This window comes from Centroberyx affinis, unplaced genomic scaffold (genome assembly GCF_046629955.1).
Source record: "Centroberyx affinis isolate AG114_WGS23_722 - 3 ecotype Tasmania unplaced genomic scaffold, CSIRO-AGI_Caff_v1 ptg010142l_1, whole genome shotgun sequence".
NCBI lineage: Eukaryota > Metazoa > Chordata > Actinopteri > Beryciformes > Berycidae > Centroberyx > Centroberyx affinis.
Window position 1 is genome coordinate 10,001 of NW_027284746.1, and position 18,544 is coordinate 28,544.

At 41.6% G+C, this 18,544-nt stretch overlaps 2 protein-coding genes across 2 annotated transcripts in view; one reads left to right on the forward strand and one right to left on the reverse strand.

The window, feature by feature from the left end:
• Positions 1 to 379, forward strand: part of LOC139640652 (coiled-coil domain-containing protein 106-like) — a 5,434-nt gene extending 5,055 nt beyond the window's left edge. Inside the window, exon 4 of the mRNA XM_071514831.1 lies at positions 72 to 379. Coding sequence (XP_071370932.1) covers positions 72 to 379 — 308 coding nt within the window. The remainder of the gene's footprint in view (positions 1 to 71) is intronic.
• Positions 380 to 7,151: 6,772 nt separating this feature from the next.
• Positions 7,152 to 10,632, reverse strand: LOC139640653 (SOSS complex subunit C). The gene is made up of 4 exons (XM_071514832.1): positions 10,327 to 10,632; positions 9,336 to 9,432; positions 8,781 to 8,868; positions 7,152 to 7,666 (listed from the first exon to the last, which is right to left on the reverse strand). The coding sequence occupies exons 1-4, from the start codon at positions 10,349 to 10,351 to the stop codon at positions 7,568 to 7,570; spliced, it is 309 nt and encodes a 102-aa protein (XP_071370933.1). The 5' UTR covers positions 10,352 to 10,632; the 3' UTR covers positions 7,152 to 7,567.
• Between the last annotated feature and the right edge of the window lie 7,912 nt (positions 10,633 to 18,544).

Below are 18,544 nucleotides of genomic sequence, written 5' to 3' on the forward strand. Positions count from 1 at the left end.
TCTCTCATTCTCTCTCTCTCCCCCCCCTCTCTCTCTCTCCCTCTCTCCCTATCCCCCCCCCTCCCCTCCAGTGAAGAACGTGGTGGGGGTGATCGCTCGCTACATGGCGGCCCTGCAGGAGTTCCGGCGCAGCGTCTCGATGAAAGTGGCCTTCGACCGCGTCGGCGTCGACCGGAACACCATCTCCCGGACGGCGGCCATCGCCGAGCTCAGCCTGGCCGCGCCCGAGGTGTTCCACGCGCTGGCGCCCTGGGACGAGAAGGAGGAGACGCTGGCGCACTACGCGCACCGCTGCCGGCAGGCCATGGACGACAACATCAAGGCCAAGATCAAGACCATGAAGGCCAAAGGAGACCTGCTGCCCATCGTGTCCAAGTGACAGACACCGGAGACACTGGAGACACTGATCCTTCTGGGGCTGAATCACAGACTTATGATGCACTGAACGTCCCACACTCTTTCCACACACACACACACACACACACACATATGGAGCCCGGGAGTGGCCATCGGGAGAAAAATAATTTATGTTGTGGCCACGATTTACTGTAATGTACGCACGAGATACAATTCAAGCTCTCGTTTTCTTTTTTCATTCACACAAGATAGAATTTGTTCCCTCGATCTGGTTAAAATCTGGTTAAAATGAGCCTTGTTTTGGTTTATTTGGTCTCTTTATGTGCGCACGAATTGCCAAAACGTGCCCTCAAAATAGTGACATTGTGCTCTCGATATATATAATACATGAGCTCTTCACAAGCTTATAAAGAGTCAGTGTACATATTGGTGATTATGTTTAAATGTGGCAACTGATTGTGTTTACATGGCCTGAAGGTTAAGTGGCTAAATATGTTGCAATATTTGGGGGATTTGCCTATTCAGTGTAAACAGACAATGGATATTAACATACCAAATCCTTACTAGGCCTATCTGCAATACCTAAAAGGTTCCTTTTAAGTTGCATTTTTTTCCTAAACTGCACAGTTTAACGAAATCAAGGGAATGAATTGTATCACATGCGCACGTTACAGTAAATCGTGGACTCTATATAACTTTTTTTTCTCTCCCAATGGCCACTCCCGGGCTCCATACACACACACACACACACACACACACACACACACACACACACACACTGGTAGAGGAAAAATCCACCCTCAGACCGTTAGATCTAATCAATCTGTGATGTTCAACACATTCCAGGAGTTATTAAGTTATTAAGTGCTGTTTACTTTTTTTGACGTACTCACTTTCCCTCAACCTGCCTCATCTGCTTCTACTTCTTCCTCAGACCCTCTCGGTGCAAAATGGCGGCTCTAGAAAGAAGCCCTCGCTCTTTGATTCTGAGGGACTGACACCAAAACCTGAAGTTTACCGCTGATGTTTTAGATCCTGAAACATTTTCTACGATTGTCCAGTTATCTGTGTGACGAAGAGTTTACTAACAGTGTTAAAAAACATTTTTGGGTGGATTTTTCCTTTAAACTCCTCCGTCCCACTGTATCATAACCCCCCGGTGTTTTAACAGGAAAACACTATAATCCTGCTGTTTGTTTGTGTCCATGCTGTAGTGTCACTATACTGTCTGCCTGATCTAGGTGAAAAAGTGTCAAAGATGTAAAATGTGCAAACAGAGCCATTGTAGAAGCCTGAGTTTGTTTTTTTTTTGTTGCTTTTTTTTATATGGACTGGAGATGTTTTCTGCACCGCTGCTGCCATGCTGCTCCACCGCCTAGAGGAGCTGTTTGGAAAATCCTGCAGGACGGAGGCAGAAAGCAGAATAGATGCACTGGGGAGGAGGAGGGGGTGGGTGGGGGTCAGGGTTGGGGGGGAGGGGCTTCTACAATGGCTGCCGCTATTAGTTCAGTGAATATTGTGCTGATGCTCAACTGTCTACTTGTGTTGTGAAAGAGAATATTTCATTATCTGGGTTTACAGCAAGAGTGTGTTGCTGAAGGATCGGTCTCGTCCCTTTAGATGTGAATCAAACTCAAATCAAGCTTCTGATCTGTGCTGCTCGATCGGCACTTTGACCCTCGATGTGCTTTTTGAATACCGAACCAGGACCGTCTACTCCAAGATTTAGACAGACAGAATTATAACTGATAGGGCAGGAGCTTCCTCGGTTTGCCTGCGGTGGCTGGAATAGAAATTCGATAATGTCGGCATTTCATGTGCGGATTGTACAGGAGACTCAGAAAGTTGTAATGTTCAGAGCGACTGGCAGCAGGATGGTGTGTGATGAAAGATGGCGGTGATGGATTCACATCGGCTTTCTGAGTCTGACTCCTGATCCTGACTAAACGAACGAGCGAGTCGTGTGCATTGATTTCAATAGCAATAACTTTATTTATGTAGCGCTTTTTCCAACAAAGTTAGAAAAGTGCTTCACAAATAAGACAATAAAATACAATTCAAAGACATAAAAAGACAATAAAATGCATTAAAAAAAAAACTTAAATCACTCACAAAGAGAGTGAAAGTAAGACAAGAGGAACAATTAGAAGAGCAGCAGGGAGACCTAATCCGTGTATCATTCGTTCTTTTCATATTCAATTGAGAATCCAAAATCGGAAATTGAAAAAACGATTCTTTATTTCGTTATTCATTTATGAATCTGATACCATAAAACCAAAATCTGATACCGTTTTTTCATTTCCTGTTTTTGATCTGAGCATAAAATCGAAAGTACGAAAAACAAACGTCTGATAAGTCAGATAAGTTTTGGAACAATAAAGTGAAACAAATCCAATGCACTCTTCTTTTAGAGAAGCACTTTGTGGCTAATGCATGGCATTAAGTTGCACCGACATGTTGGGTCAGGTGAGGAAGGAATTAAAAGATTATTTTGGGGGAATTTTGCCTTTATTTGTTAGGTGAAATTGGAGAGAGACAGGAAAGACTGGGAGACAAAGGTCGTGGGTTGGATTCAAACCCAGGACTTCATGTTTACATGGTGTACACCTGAGACCGCTGAGCCACCGGGACACCATCAGTGCAACTTCTGATCTGTAATTAAGATTCAAGATTCAAAAAACATTATGATAGAAAAGTGTCTTAGGTTAGGAGCTGACAAAACAACATAAAAACATACACCCATGAAAGACTCACATAAAATTGCATTAAAAACACAAACAATTCCATAAAATAAAAGCTTTTTTTTTTTTTTTTTACTTTTTTGTTTGCATTAAAGGATTTGTTTCTCCTCACTGCTCTTCCAGGCTGAACACTGAAGCCAAGCCACAGTTTGGAAATTATGGGAAGTTTTTTTTTTTGTAAAGAAAAGTATTTGTAACCCACTCATCTTGCAGGGGAGTAGAGAAAAAGGTGCAAAATATAAATGAAGGCCCTTTCAGTCCCTGGTTGGCTCTCGTTTTGTAATCCAGTGACATCAGACCGGTGTGTCGGACAGATCAGATGAGAACGCATTCAATTCTCTCACACGCTTCTAGTTAAGAGCGAGTATGGAAGAAGCTATCAATTATTTCCACAATAGTGTTATGAAACAGTCTGTTAGTCATCTGCAGCGATCAGCCAAACGTCCGCTCCACATGACTGATCTGAAGGGAATTATTCACTCTAATCCATTTCAAATGAGGCTTTCAGGTAAACTGTACATGAGATGATAAAGGAGGAGCCTCGAAACGGAAGCCATGTTTTTTTTTAATGCATGTTGATATTTATTGGATTGTGTGCGTTGTTCTGTCTGTGTGCAGCCAAACTGCTTGACAATAAACCACTGAAAACATGAGAATCCATCATGAAATCAAACAACAGACTTCTGCTTACATCACATACAAACTGTTGAATCTGTTCACCAACGTGTTCGATGTCAGTTTCCATTCAAATGAATGGGCAGTGGTGGAAGAAGTACTGAGATCTTTTACTTAAGTAAAAGTAGCAATACAACAATGTAAAGATACTCCATTACAAGTAAAAGTCCTGCATTCAAAATCTTACTTAAGTAAAAGTACATAAGTATTGGCAGCAAAATGTACTTAGAGTATCAAAGTAAACGTACTCATTATGCAAACTGTCCCCATTTAGAGAATTATATTTTGCATAAATTATTGGAATATTAATACTGATTTATTGACATACATGTACATGTAAGCAGCATTTTAAAGTTGTCAACGTGAAGCTAATCTTAACAATTTAGCTATACTTTTGGGTAGTCTAATCTATAACAATGCTATTTTATAGTAATATTATTATTAATGTATAAAGATGATCAAATGTTTTAAATATGAAATATTGATCTGAAAAGTAACTAGTAACTATAGCTGTGAAATAAATGTAATGGAGTAAAAAGTACAATATTTCCCTCTAAAATGTAGTGGAGTATAAGTACAAAGTAGCATAAAATGGAAATACTCAAGTAAAGTACAAGTACCTCAAAATTGTACTTAAGTACAGTACTTGAGTAAATGTACTTAGTTACTTTCCACCACTGTGAATGGGAAGTAAAAATCTGAACGCTACAGACTGGTCCAGCTGCATCTGATCTTGGTCAGTAGATTATGTTCTGGTTTTCATGGCGGTCAAGTCCCCAATAACCCCCCATGTTAAAACTAGGTGGAATATCGCTTTAATGTTCAAGTCTGAGTCACCAAGGTTGTGTCTGAGTCGTGCGTTTGAGTTCAAATAATCCGTGCTGGAACAAATTTAAACAAGCAAACAGTAAACATGTTGTCCCCCACCAGTGATGTAGTTCCACCCTTGGGTCAGTCAGTGATTGCTGAGTGAACTTGAAATATGAGTGAAATTGTATAAGCATTTTCGTATGGGACAATGAAAGGACAGATTGACCATATATTTCTGTTGCCTCCTCAGAATTAGGCTTACAAGTTATATCTTGAAATGTAGTAACTGTAATTGTCCTGTTTTTACTCAATACAGTACAAAATATAAGAACTACAATACGCAATAAATACAATCTGTACATTACACAATGTACACTACAATACAATTTATAATACAACATACAATATAACATACAACACCAGGAGCGTGAGTGTTATGAATAATATAAATGCTAAATGATAAGTGATATATGGTATTGCACAGTAGGTAAGTGGTAATATGATATAAGTAGTCAACACTGAGGCACAGTGGTAGTGCAGTGATGATGCAATAACAGAACAACAGTCCAACAACTGGACAATAACTACAGTGTCTTGTGGTTAGAGGTTTGCCCAAAAATTCTCCATTGACTCTCACTTCAACACATCAACCCAGTCCGATGTCTCCAAGTGTGTAGCGTGTGTAGACTATTATGTTACCTATGATAACTTTAACTGTATTGCTTTACCACTGAGTCCCCATCCATTGTCCCCTACATTGTATGATAACTTTAACTGTATGACCTGCTTTACCACTGAGTCCCCATTCATTGTCCCCCACATTGTACGATAACTTTAACTGTATGACCTGCTTTACCACTGAGTCCCCATTCATTGTCCCCCACATTGTATGATAACTTTTAACTGTATAATCTGCTTTACCACTGAGTCCCCATTCATTGTCAATGCTGCCCCCTAGTGGTACAAAGTCAACATTACAGTGTGAATAACAAACGAACTAACAGACGGAGACCGATCCATAGTCCCCCCTTTGGTGGGACATACACAAATCACAACTGTTCCCACTCACATCATCATGTCAGTGTTTGTGTTGTTTCAGTTTCTGTCTACATGTAGATCTATACTGTTACCGAGTCAGATGTTGACTCGAGTTGGAGTCAAGTACAAGTCCAGGACATCAACACTGGTTTCAGGTGTAAAATAAAGTTGGATTTTTGTTTCTTTTTAATTTGTGCTTTTTAGTTTGTGTTTCAGAATAGATATTTTGAGGCTTTGTGTCTCCTCATGACAGTATCAAAAAAAACAAAAAGGTAAACGCTGCATATTATCTTATAGTTCTCCCTTAACTAAAACATTTAAAACTGGTATTGAGACTTTATGCCCAGACTTTTTCCATCTTCTTCCAAAGACTGACATCAGGTAAATGAAGAAAATTAAATACATCATAAATCTATGTAGTGTAATGTTAAATCGTGGATCCATTCTGAGATTAAAAAAACAACAGATAAGCAAAGTAAATGGAAAACTGTAAAGCTGTAAAACCAATTTCCACACAATAAAAAAGGAGACGTGCTGCACTTAACAGTCCTGTACTCAAACTTCAGATGATTGAGAACCAAACAGCATTAGTTGCTATTTCAGGTTCAGTTTCTGGTCTGAATATTTCCTTACCACTGGAGAAGGAAAACACCAATGTGATAATAATATATTCATTTCAACACATTTGGTGTTTCTCCTGTTATTTCTTCAGTGACAGTTGGGGCTTCATCTTTGCTCTGGTGTCAGGGTGAATATCTGACAGCGTTGAGTAAACTTCACATGTGATTTGCCTTCTGCAGCCGGCCTCCTTATCTTTATTGACTATCCAATAAATTAAGAGTTACCGCTGTGTTATCAATAAGAAATCAGATAAGTAAGGAATTGTTGGCAGCTGCTCAGGAACAGCAGAAAATGTTGGCATGAAGAAAAAGTGTAAAGTTAAATGGTTTTCTACCTGTCAGTTTTTACTCTCAGCCCCTTATTGGCTCGAATAAATAAATAAATACAGTCACCTGAATGAATAATAGCAAAAACTGAATAGCATGTCTGAAAGAAAATAAAGTTCAGCTTCACTTGTAAATTAGATTTCAATAAACTGACAGTGAATGTCTCAAAAGAAACTCAAGGAAGTTTCTACTGATTAGAATGTGCAGTCATTGGATCAGATTTACATTAGCAGAATATCAACTGGATATGTTAAAAACCCCCAAAAAAACCCAAAATTTTCAATTTTACCAATCTCTTAAATGTCACTGTTTGAGTATAGTTCCTTAAAGCTTAGAAAGACAGCTGATTAAAATACAGTTTTTATTGTGTGGCTTCACAAAAAATAATTTTCCAGGAGAATACTTGGAAAGAGAGGAGTTATACGGCCTGGTTTGACTTTTTAGTAAAATATGAATCCCAAAAATTTGCGTATGAGCATGTGTGACGCTCCCAGTGGACATTTGTGTTTGCAGAGAAAAGACAAACAGTCACAGTCAATACATATACAATTACATTTAATATTTTTTCAATACAAATCAGTTACAAATGTAAAAAAAACACTGACAACATTTGATCCTTTTCATGGAAAGCGGGGTGATTTGTGTCGTGACAGGCAGCGTAAAATATACATTTACATATATAATGAGGTTGTTTGTCGTGCGACTTCACAGGACGCTTTCGTTATCTTGAACCTTCTTCTAAAAATCGGAAATCTTCCCTCACATCAGCAGCAGCTTGTTAGTCCAACAAAAGGTGAAGTTGTCAGATCGACTCCTCAGCAGTTTGCAAACAGCTCCGTCCCTTCTGTCCACTGAACAGTTTTTTTTTCTGGCCACCAGTTCAGAAAAATTTTAAAAAGAGAGAGAGAGAGAGATGGGTGTGATTCGCACGTGCGTCGTTTTGAAACTTCGTCTTCGCCTCACACACGGGGTCACCGGGGCTGTCAAAGAGGTCAAAGGTCAAGACTCGGGCTCCAGGCGAGGAAGAACAGGGAGGATGAGGTTCCCGAACGAGGAGTCCTGAGTGATGAAGAAGCCTGACGAGTGGGCGTGTGCATGCTGCGAGGGAGGAGACACACACACACACACACACACACACACACACACAGGTTTGTGTTACTGTACTTGTGAGGACTTTCCATTGACTACATTCACTCCCTAAACCCTAAACATAACATTAAGGGTGTTTTCACATATAGTCCTTTTTAAACGAACCAAACTCAAAAGTGGACCAACAGAAAAGGGACTCAGTTCTCTTTCTGGTCCACTTCAGCTCTGATGGGGCCTCAGTCCTCTTTCTGTTCACACTTCCCCCTTCAATGACATTTTTAGGGTTGGCACAGGCTCTTCCACACAGAATACTGTCCAGTTCGTCGTCAAAGGGGCATGTGTCTTTTATGTCAGATGATTCTCCGCTTTTTCTCATTTTATCGTGTTTGGTAAAGTACTTTTGACGTAGTTTTTTTTACTTTGCAGTGTGGTCCCCTCACTTTCATATGAACTGGAAACTGGAAGAAAACCTTAGCGTTTCTGTGTGTTGTAGACAGTTGCCGTTTGATGTGTTCTTCGTTCCATATCTGGAGAAGTGCAGTAGTTTCTTCCTCGGACCAAACTGCTCCTCGTCCACTAGTCTTGCTAGCGTTACCAGCGGCCATGGTTCTGTGTACTTGTTTTTTCGAGCGTCCCAGCGCAATAGCATGTGATCTGTCTACGGCAAGCCTACAGGGCTAAAATACAACAGCAAAGGGCGAAGCGAACCTGGAGCGCTTCGTGTTCACAATGCACAGGTTAGGCGAACCTCAACGTGGACTTGAAGCGAACCGTACTCAGACCACCTCCCGAGGAGGTCTGAGTACGGTTTGTTTCAGAGGGGTCTGAGTTCTTTTGGAGTGTTCACATATGCGCAAAAAATGCTGACTAATCGCTCTGAGTTCGTTTGGAGGGCTGAAAGGGACCAAGTGTGAAAACACCCTAAGCCTCAACACTACTTCCCTTTCCTTAAACCTTAACAGTTACCCTAAACTAAAACTAAACCAAATTTATCCCTATCCTTGAGAGGACGTTTGATCCTCACAAGTATAGAAATACAAGAACACACACACACACACACACACACACACACACACACACACACACACACACACACACACACACACACACGGCTGTGTCTCACCTGCAGGGCGGCCTTCTGCTGGGCGGCAATGTGCTGCTGCTCCGCGTTGTCCCTGAACTCCTTCAGGTTCGGTCTGGAGAGAGAGATACTGCGGGAAGAGAGAGGGAGAGAGAGAGAGAGAGGGAGAGCGAGAGAGAGAGAGAGAGAGAAAGAGAGGGAGAGGGAGAGGGGGAGGGAGACAGAGAGAGAGAGGGAGAGAGAGAGGGGAGACAGAGAGAGAGGGAGAGGGAGAGGGAGAGAAAGAGAGAGAGAGGGGGGGAGACAGAGAGAGAGAGGGAGGGAGAGAAAGAGAGAGAGGGAGAGAGAGAGAGAAAGAGAGAGAGATCATCATCATTCTTTCATCTCCCAAATAAGGGATTTCAGATAAAACTGAAAATCTCCCTGCCCATCCTGACTTAAAACTAAAGGCACTTCTTCAGCTGCCTCTACAAAAACAGTGTTTATATCCAGTAAACAGCCTTTTGGTTAATTGATAAAAAAAAAGAAAAGATATTCAGCTTTGACATCAGGGTAAAATAAAGTGTATTCAAACCTGGTTTCCCAGGGTTTTCCTACCTGGCCCCTGGGTTGTTCATGGACTGACTCTGCAGCAGCCGCCTCTTCTCCTTGTCCAGCTCCGCCAAGATGGCCACCCGGGTTTTATTCTGGAAGACTGGGGAGGAAAGGAGAGAGGGAAGAGAAGGGAGGGAAGGAGGGTGAGAGACATGGAGATGATGGGGTGACAGAGAGAGAGAGAGAGAGAGAGAGAGAGAGAGAGAGAGAGAGGGAGTGACAGAGATAAAGAGACAGAGAGATGGTGGGGAGAAAGAGAAAAAGAGAGACAGAGAAAGAGAGAGAGAGACAGAGAGAGATGATGGGGAGAGGGAGACAGAGAGAGATAAAGAGACAGAGAGAGATGATGGAGAGAGAGAGAGACAGAGAGAGAGAGATAGAGAGAGAGATAAAGAGACAGAGAGAGATGACGGGAATAGAGAGGGAGAGAGAGAGAGATAGAGAGATAAAGAGACAGAGAGAGATGACGGGAATAGAGAGAGGGAGAGAGAGAGAGATAAAGAGACAAAGAGAGATGATGAGAGAGCTATCTTCACTTCATGCAAGCATAAACTAAATAAGTTAGCATAAACTCAAATGACTTAAATGATAAATTACTCTTCTGTTGTATCTACTGTTAACAGAGACAGTATAGTATAGCTGGACTTTGCACCAAAATACTTTTACCCTGAGCTATAGCTGATATTACTACTACTATACTGCTACTGGCTAAAAGTGGGAGTATTTCTTGTGTTCTTTTATCTTTCTATTTCACTTGATTTGAACTGCACTAGTTTACTTTTTTAAGTCTTTTATCTTTTGTATCTCTTGTCTGTACTTTTGCATTTTTTAATTGTAAATCTTTTACCTTTACTGTATTTGTATTACTCTGTAAAGCACTTTGAATTAACTGCTAGAATATCTAGATGTAGGTCGGCAGTGGATAAATTGAGACAAATAAAAAACAATGAATTTTACTCCCCAACACCCTTTAGCCCAGTGAAACCTTCCTTACCTTGTGCTGGAGGGTTTGCAGCCATGTCAGCTAAAGCAGGAGGAGAACAAAACAGATCAAGCCGCTAGCTAACTGTTAGCTAGCTGTTGCCGTTGTTTGTGTTTTCTCTGCCAAGCTAACGTTTCTATCCTGACTTCTGGACGAAGATAGCCATGGATAAAATATATTTTTAAAGCTAAACTACCTACATAGGTTAGACAGTGCTTGCTACTGTGTTACACCACTGTAACGCTAACGTTAACTGAAAGTAAAACAAACATAAAAGTCTTCATCATGTACACTTTCGTTACATCTTGTTACCATGTTCGAGCTTTGCGCTTTGACCGAGAGGAAGAAAAACGAAGAGTTCCCACTCTGCTCCTGTTTCCGGGAACCACAAAGTCAGCCAGAGCAAGAGTCTGCTCTGCAAGATATGGTTTACATTTGCAAATATCTTCTGTTAAACCATCTGAAGTTTATGTAGACTAAATTATAGAAGCGTAAAGTAAAGGTAACTCCTAGAGCTAACGTTTAAACACTGTTTGTGATTGCCCTTTTGAGAAAAACAACTTTGTTTCAGGTCTGAAACTTGACAAACTTGTTCACATTTCATAGGCCACAGTATGCTCTACTGGAAAACATTTTGGTGTAGGTCCACTTTTCAACGATAAATGATCTGTCAATTATTCTTATTTTGTTATGAATACATGTCTGATGACTGCTTTTAAAGTCTTTTAAATGCTTTTAAACCTTTTTTTCCATTATTTTTGTGTTATATCTGTTATGTTTTGTCTAATTTTGCAAAAACATTTTGAAGGACAACAAAAGGAACAGGGTTAGTGCGGAGGAGGTTAGGGCCACATGTGAGATATTCATTAATCAGACTTTACTCTTAGAATTCTGACTTTAGAACTAGAATGTCAAACCTCTGACTTTCTGATTTACAGAAGCCGAGAATGGCCGTGCTTGCAATTATTTTTTTTATGTCGTTATCTCGAGATCACGAGTTAATTATTCCGTTATCTCGAGATAACAAAGCTTGTTTTCTCGAGATAACGGGTTAATTTATCTCGTTATCTCAAGAAAACAAAAGGCCGATTTCTCGAGATAAGATAATTTATCAAGAGAAAACGCATTTTGTTTTCTCGAGATCACGGGATAATTATGGAGAACTCGAAAATGAGTGTCTGGTTCATTTGATCACACCTGATTTGATCCTTCAAGATCAGTGTCATGATTGTCGGGGAGGATTCATAACTGAACAGTAAGTCAAGGCATAAATGTGTAAGTTTGTTTGCTGCAGTTACGTTGTTTTGTCAAGACGCCGTCTATGCATGCTGGCATGGCACTCCTGATCTCTGATAAAAATTATAAGTAATAAGAGGAAACAACATTTTATTTTCTCGTGATAACGGGTTGATTATCTCGTTATCTCGAGATAACAAAGGTTGTTTTCTCGAGATCACGAGATAATTAACCTGTGATCTCGAGATAACGGAATTAAAAAAATAATTGCAAGCACGGCCGTTCTCGGCTTCCGTACTTTCCGTATGGTTAGTATGTTGGTTATCGTTTTTTTTACTTTATCTTGTCTGATTCGTCTTCTAAACAGACGATCTTTGGGGGCTTAAACGCCGTTTTGTCGTCACCTGACCGTGTGTTTACTTCCGGGTACGTTTGCCTCCACTTCCGGAGCTGCGCCGTGCGGGTCAGCTGACAGCTGTGTCCAACCAGCGGGTGTAGCATCTCACTAAAGAGACCCAGGCAGAGAGGGGGGAAGAAAAAACAGCCTCTCAACTACAACCGTACCAGCCGCGAGGAACCGGACAGCTTTCCCCCCCGGACACCCGGCACCGTCTTCCCGCCTCCTGCACCATGAGCGTCGGCGCTCCGAGAGGCCTGGCCAGCTCGGGGCAGAAGCCCATCACCGAGATCCTCCACCCGCTGTCCGCCGCCGAGGAGACGCTCTCCCCGGCGCCAGATGTCACCGTCGGCGGCCACATCCCCGGCAGCGGCGGGGCGGACAAGGTAGAGTCAACCGACGGGTGTTTGGGGAACCGGGGGGGGGGGGGGGGCAGGGTGGCGTAGAGGAGGATAAACACACAGAAAGTCGTTTTTAACAACAAGGCTGACAGGAGTCGTTTTGAGCTGAATTTACCGTCCAAGTAAGTAATGTCCAACTGATGCAAGTTACATGAGGATATTGTGTTTTTAAACGGGAGAAAGGCATGATGAATTAATGTTTTTGTTTTTTTTGTTTGTAGTTAGTTTACCCCTCCTTTTGATTTACCGCTGCATCACTGTGGGGAATAAATCTGTCCCGTCCCAAATCTATCCCAAAAAGCAGCTGTAATTAACCTTGTGAAGGGTCTCAGGTGGGGAACATGTAAACCAGCTTTGTTTTGTGACAGCGGGGCAGGGCTGGGCGATAATTCGATATTATCGTTTAGCGTCTGTCAGTGGAATCGTATCGTCATGATATGCCGATTTTTGGGATATCATGACACACAGTTCTGCTGCTCCAAATTGATTATAACTGACATCTATTTTGAGCTAAATTGATCATATACATCCAAGTAAGTAGTGTCCAACTGATGCATGGAGATACTGTATGTTTTTTTTTAAAGGGGAGAAAAGCATGGATTAATGATTTTAGGAAAATATTGATTTTGTTTGTGTGTGTTGGTGGTTGATTGCCTTTTGTTGATAGTTCCCCCTCCTTTTGATTTGCCACTGCATCACTGTTGCATGCTGGGTGATAATTCAATATTATTGTTTATCGTCTCTCAGTGGAATCATGTGGCGATGACATGTTGACTTGTGGGATGCTGTGACACACAGTTCTGCCGTCTAATCTGATGATAACAAGCAGAATTTATTTAAAAGCTGATCAAAATGAGGTAGGAAACATTTTAAAGGTTAATTGTGTAACATTTCTGCTTTACTGAAACATAATCTGACTAGTAAATATCAGCAGGTTCCTGAATGGTAGAGAGTGAACAGCCGGAGCACGCTGCAGAGATTTCTGCATTCAGAAACACAGGAGTGGGATGAGGCTGATGTTGTTGTTATTGTTGTTGTTTGAAGGCCGTCCTATCACACTGTTGGACCCTTCCACGTAGGGCTGGGCGATAGGGTTGAATCGATATCATGATAATCATAAGGATTTTTCTCGATATCAGTATATATCACGATATGGTTCATGTATGCAAAATCACGTTCAATAATCAAATGAATGTTCATCTCATTGAACCGAATGGTGATGTTAGGTCGAACAAAACAGAAATATTCAAATAATATTCCTACCATACCTCATTTTATGAGAGTTTGTAAGTAAAATTTGCTTGTCATCATCAATTTAGACAGCAGAAATGTGTCACAATATTAAAATATGTTCATATCATCACAATATGATTCCACTGAAAGACGATAAACGATAATATTGAATTATCTCCCAGCCCTGCTCCCACGCCCCCTTCTAGCTAATCAACAGCAACAATAAGCGGCTTGTAAATAACAGTTCTGTCATTATTGAATATGTCAACCTCGCTAGAGGTTCATGTTTTCTAATTCTTTATTTTGTTATTGTGTTCAGCGTTTCCCTTTGTTACGGCTAACGCCTCCGTGCTGCGTGTAGAGAGAGCGTCAGGCCAAGGTCTGTTAAGAAAATCTGCCAGTTTGTTTCTGCCTTGCTTATCGGTGAAGAAACACACATTGGTAAATATAACTTGAGACTTTATTACTAATCTGTAGGGTGTTCTGGTAAATTCGGCAGGTATATAATCCTCCAAACAGCACAGATTTTAATGCACCAGCACATTTATATGCCGGGAAAATGGCGTCACTTCTACAGAACCTGAATGGATAGATCGGTTCTTCCACTGTTTCCTGTGGTAATTTGTCTAGTAAACCATAAAATGGTGATTATAGCATTTTAAGGCTTAGTTTCTGTGGTCCAGGCAGTAAGGCTGTGAAGTCTGTCACACTTACTTGAGAACTGAGCAGATGAGTCTGTTAGCAAACTGTCAGAACTCAACTGAAAGCTAACGTTAGCGACGAGGCTAACGTAGCTTTATCACAGACTGTACTTCTCTCTCTCTAGCTCTTCTAGTCAACATTAGCATGTTAGCAAAACCTAGCTGGTATCGCTGCAGAGGATATGTTGTTGTCTAGAGCTGCAATGATTAATCGATTAGTTGTCAACTATTAAATTAATCACCAACTATTTTGATAATCGATTAATTGGTTTGAGTAATTTTTTAACAAAAGAAGTCAAAATTCTCTGATTCCAGCTTCTTAAATGTGAATATTTTCTGGTTTCTTTCCTCCTCTATGACAGTAAACTGAATATCTTTGGGTTGTGGACAAAACAAGACATTTGAGGACGTCATCTTGGGCTTTGGGAAACACTGATCCACATTTTTCACCATTTTCTGACATTTTATAAACCAAACAACTAATCGATTAATCGAGAAAATAATCCACAGATTAATCGACAATGAAAATAATCATTAGTTGCAGCCCTAGTATAGTGATATATATCAATATTGAAAAATATCCTTATGCTATCCTTATGATATTGATTTCAACCACATCGCCCGGCCATAGCCACAGTGTAACTCTGTATATAAATGTTTTGGCTGTCCCAAGTTTATTTTTAATTTTTATTTCTATTTTTCACCCTGCCTACCTGAGCCTGACTGTGTTGTTTTGGCCTGGTTACTCATTCAGAGTGATGTCATGATGCAATGCAATGCAATTATCTGAGCCGTCACCCATTACTGCTGCAGGTTCGCACCACAGTGTGAAAAGAGCACTAAAGTCAGCAGGCAGTGTGTGTGTGTGTGTGTGTGAGAGAGAGAGAGGGAGAGAGAGAGAGAAAGAGAGGGGAGGAAATGAGTGTGCGGTAGAGATGCAGAGAGTGTGCGTGTGTGTGTGTGTGGTGGTGGTGAGAGAGAGAGAGAGAGGATGCATGAGTGATAGAGAGAGAGGGGTGTGTGTGTGTGTAGCACTTTTCTTGACACTGATTGCATTGGGAAGATGTACACACACACACACACACACACACACACACACACACACACACACACTCTCTCTCTCTCTCTCTCGGCAATAAAAGTGGGTGTGGCAGTGAGTGAGCCTGAACAGAAACTGCAGTTGTGGGATGACATTAATATGAACTCCAAAGAACAGAGTTGTTTTTATTTTATTTTTTTAAATGCCTGCATGGTGCAAATTTAGTTTTTGTTTGAAATGTACAGCAGGTGCACTTCCTGTCGTGGCCCTTTCTTCTTCTACTATCACTAAAACATGAAGAAAACCATGAGGAACATGGGATAGCGGCACTCCAACTCCTCTAACTGAGACCCTGTAGATTCTCCCTGTTTGTCCAGATGAAGCTCTGCTTGTCTCTTTGGTTTCTTTGGTCTAAAGCATCACAGACCGGCCGCTTGGTGACCATGAGCTGCTGTGTGACGTTCACTGACCTCACTGTGCAGGATTTCTGGGTACTGAAATTCAGATTTTTCAAACAGTTACCTCTCGGTGTCATTTGGAGGCACCAACGTGTCTAGTGCAGCTTTAAAGGATCATTTCAGTCATGGTGAATGTTAAAGGAACAGTTCACCCAAAAATGAAAATTCTGTCATCATCTACTCACCCTCATGCCAAATGAAACACAGGTGAAATGTGTTAGTCCATATAACACACAGGGAGGCTGCAGCACAACTTGGTAGCAGCCTTCTCCAAAACAACTGAAGTCAATGGGGACCTGTTCTTTAGAGCTCCAAAACAAAAACAGCCAAGCAATCACACTGTGAATAGAAAGACCTATACACCATTATTTGTTGCAAATCAATCAGCTGTAGTTCAGATTTGCACTAAATGATGGTGTAAATATACTGTAGGTCTTTTTGGAACTCTGAAGAACTGGTCCCCACTGACTTCAGTTGTTTTGGAGAAGGCTGCTATGGAGTTGTGCTGCAGCCTCCCTGTGTGTTATATGGACAAACTTCACCTGTGTTTCAACTGGGAGGAGGGGGAGGAGATGATGACAGGATTTTCATTTTTGGGTGAACTATTCCTTTAAGCTCATTTTCCAGTTTGCCCTCTCTTCCTTTTGAAATTCCTGTGTTTTTGTGGCAAACTGTAGCTAGAGGGATTTCATAAATGTCCTACACTTTACCTACATTTTCTAAAGTTTTAAATGGGTCTCGTATAGCAGATAAAAAAAACCAAGCTGTTTACTATCATCAGGTCTGACTGATTCGTACGTCTACATGAAGAAAGAATGAAACTGGATTGCGTAGCACCTTGTTGTAATCCATTTCATAGGAAATGCTTTCAGGCAGAGAAACTCTTCCTCAGCTGAGAGGCTTGAAATGAGGCGGGACGTTTCCACAGAGGAAGTCCGCGATTGGTGAGAAGTGTCCCGTCTAAGGCGGGGATTGGGATATAAACATAAAAATAGATTGTGGTGAAAGTTTTGGTTGAAACTGGTTGAGCTGAGTTTTTTTTTTTCTTCAGAATCTGACCTTGTAATCATGATGCAGCTATGCTTCTACAGCGTTTTGCCTACTTTCTTGTTCCAGTGTATTTTCACCTAAGTCAGACACACCTACTCTTGCCCTTGTTTGTCCATTGAGGGCTTTCTGAATTTTGGATAGGATATTTGGATAGAAACTATATTCTATTCACGAAGTAATGTTTTTTAAGGTAAATTTGGTTTTGATATCGTTTGGAGTTGAATGAAAGTGGCGTCTAGACTAAGGGAAGATAAGGGATCTACTGTAAGTCACATGATCACTTCCTCATACTAGTGGGTAACAATCCACAGGGACTTTTAGAAGGGGAGAGAAAAACTCTGGAAAATGGGGTTAACATTCACTGTTAACTGTAAAATATAGTAATACAACAGTCAAGGCAACAGGGATGAAAATTGAATAAAAATCAAAGGTTATAAAAAGGCCTTACGGTAAAAGTACGTTGTAAGAAGAGATTTAAAAGATGATACTTTACCACTGATCTTTATTTATATTGCACTTTTCGACAACAACTTCTTCTAGATCAGTGGTTCTCAACTTGGGGTCCGGGGACCACCAGGGGTCCTTGAGGGGGTTCCAGGAGGTCCCCAGCAAACTGATGAATTGTTAAACTTCCATTATTTCATTTGCAAGAAGTTAACACAGTTAGAGAATGTAGAAGAATGACTGTTTTGATCATAGTTTCTCTGTTATCTCTCTACCTACAATACAGATAGTCATGGAATTCTGGATAAAATCATATCTGACATTAAAAATATTCTCAGATTTGGGTCCGAGAGACAAAATCTCATCAAATGGGGGTCTGTGGCTCTGATGTGGACTGAATTAGGGGTCCTTGATATGAAAAAGGTTGAGAATCACTGATCTAGATGACATTCGCTGTCAAAACAGCCTTGTGTGTCTAAACTAAAAGTCCATCATTTATTATGAAGAAAATAAGCTAAAAGATGGTTGCAGTCCCCTCTTTCCCACAGTCGGCGTTTTCACCCGTCCCACAGCAAGTCCCTCCGAGAAAAAAAAAAAAGCGTGTTCCATTCACTGGACGAGAACAGAGGTGTCGTGTCAGATGATGCTGCTGCTGCTTCCACCCGCGTGTGTTTGCACGGCATGCGGCTCAACAACAGCCCCCATTGACCGAGGGGGGAAAAAAACAAAAACAACAACAACAACATCACCATCGGCCGTCGTTTCTATCGGCTCTTTGTTCGCCCTATTTCCCATGGCGGCGTCCGAATGTGATCTCACCATGCTTCTCTGTCCCCCCCCCTCCCCCCCCCCCCCCCTTCAGGAAGCCGGCCTGACCAACGGCACGCCGGTGGAGACGTCGAGTCCCGCCTCGGCGTCCTCGCTCTTCAACCGGCTGCAGCTGGACGACGACCCGGAGGCGGAGGCGGAGGCGCGCGCGGACCCCTTCGTCTCCACGGAAACCCGCGACCTCTTCGTCACGGTCGACGACCCGAAGAAGCACGTCTCCACCATGGAGACCTACATCACCTACAGAGTCTCCACCAAGGTCTGGTATCGGCTGGTGTCATGGTGCCGCTTAGGTTTAAAGGTCTTTAAATTGAGAATTGCATTGCTCAATTTCGTGGGTTTAATTCAGTGGTTCTCAACGTGGGGTCCGGGGACCACCAGGGGTCCTTGAGGTGGTTCCAGGGGGTCCCCCAGCAAATTGGTGAATTGTTAAACTTCAGCAT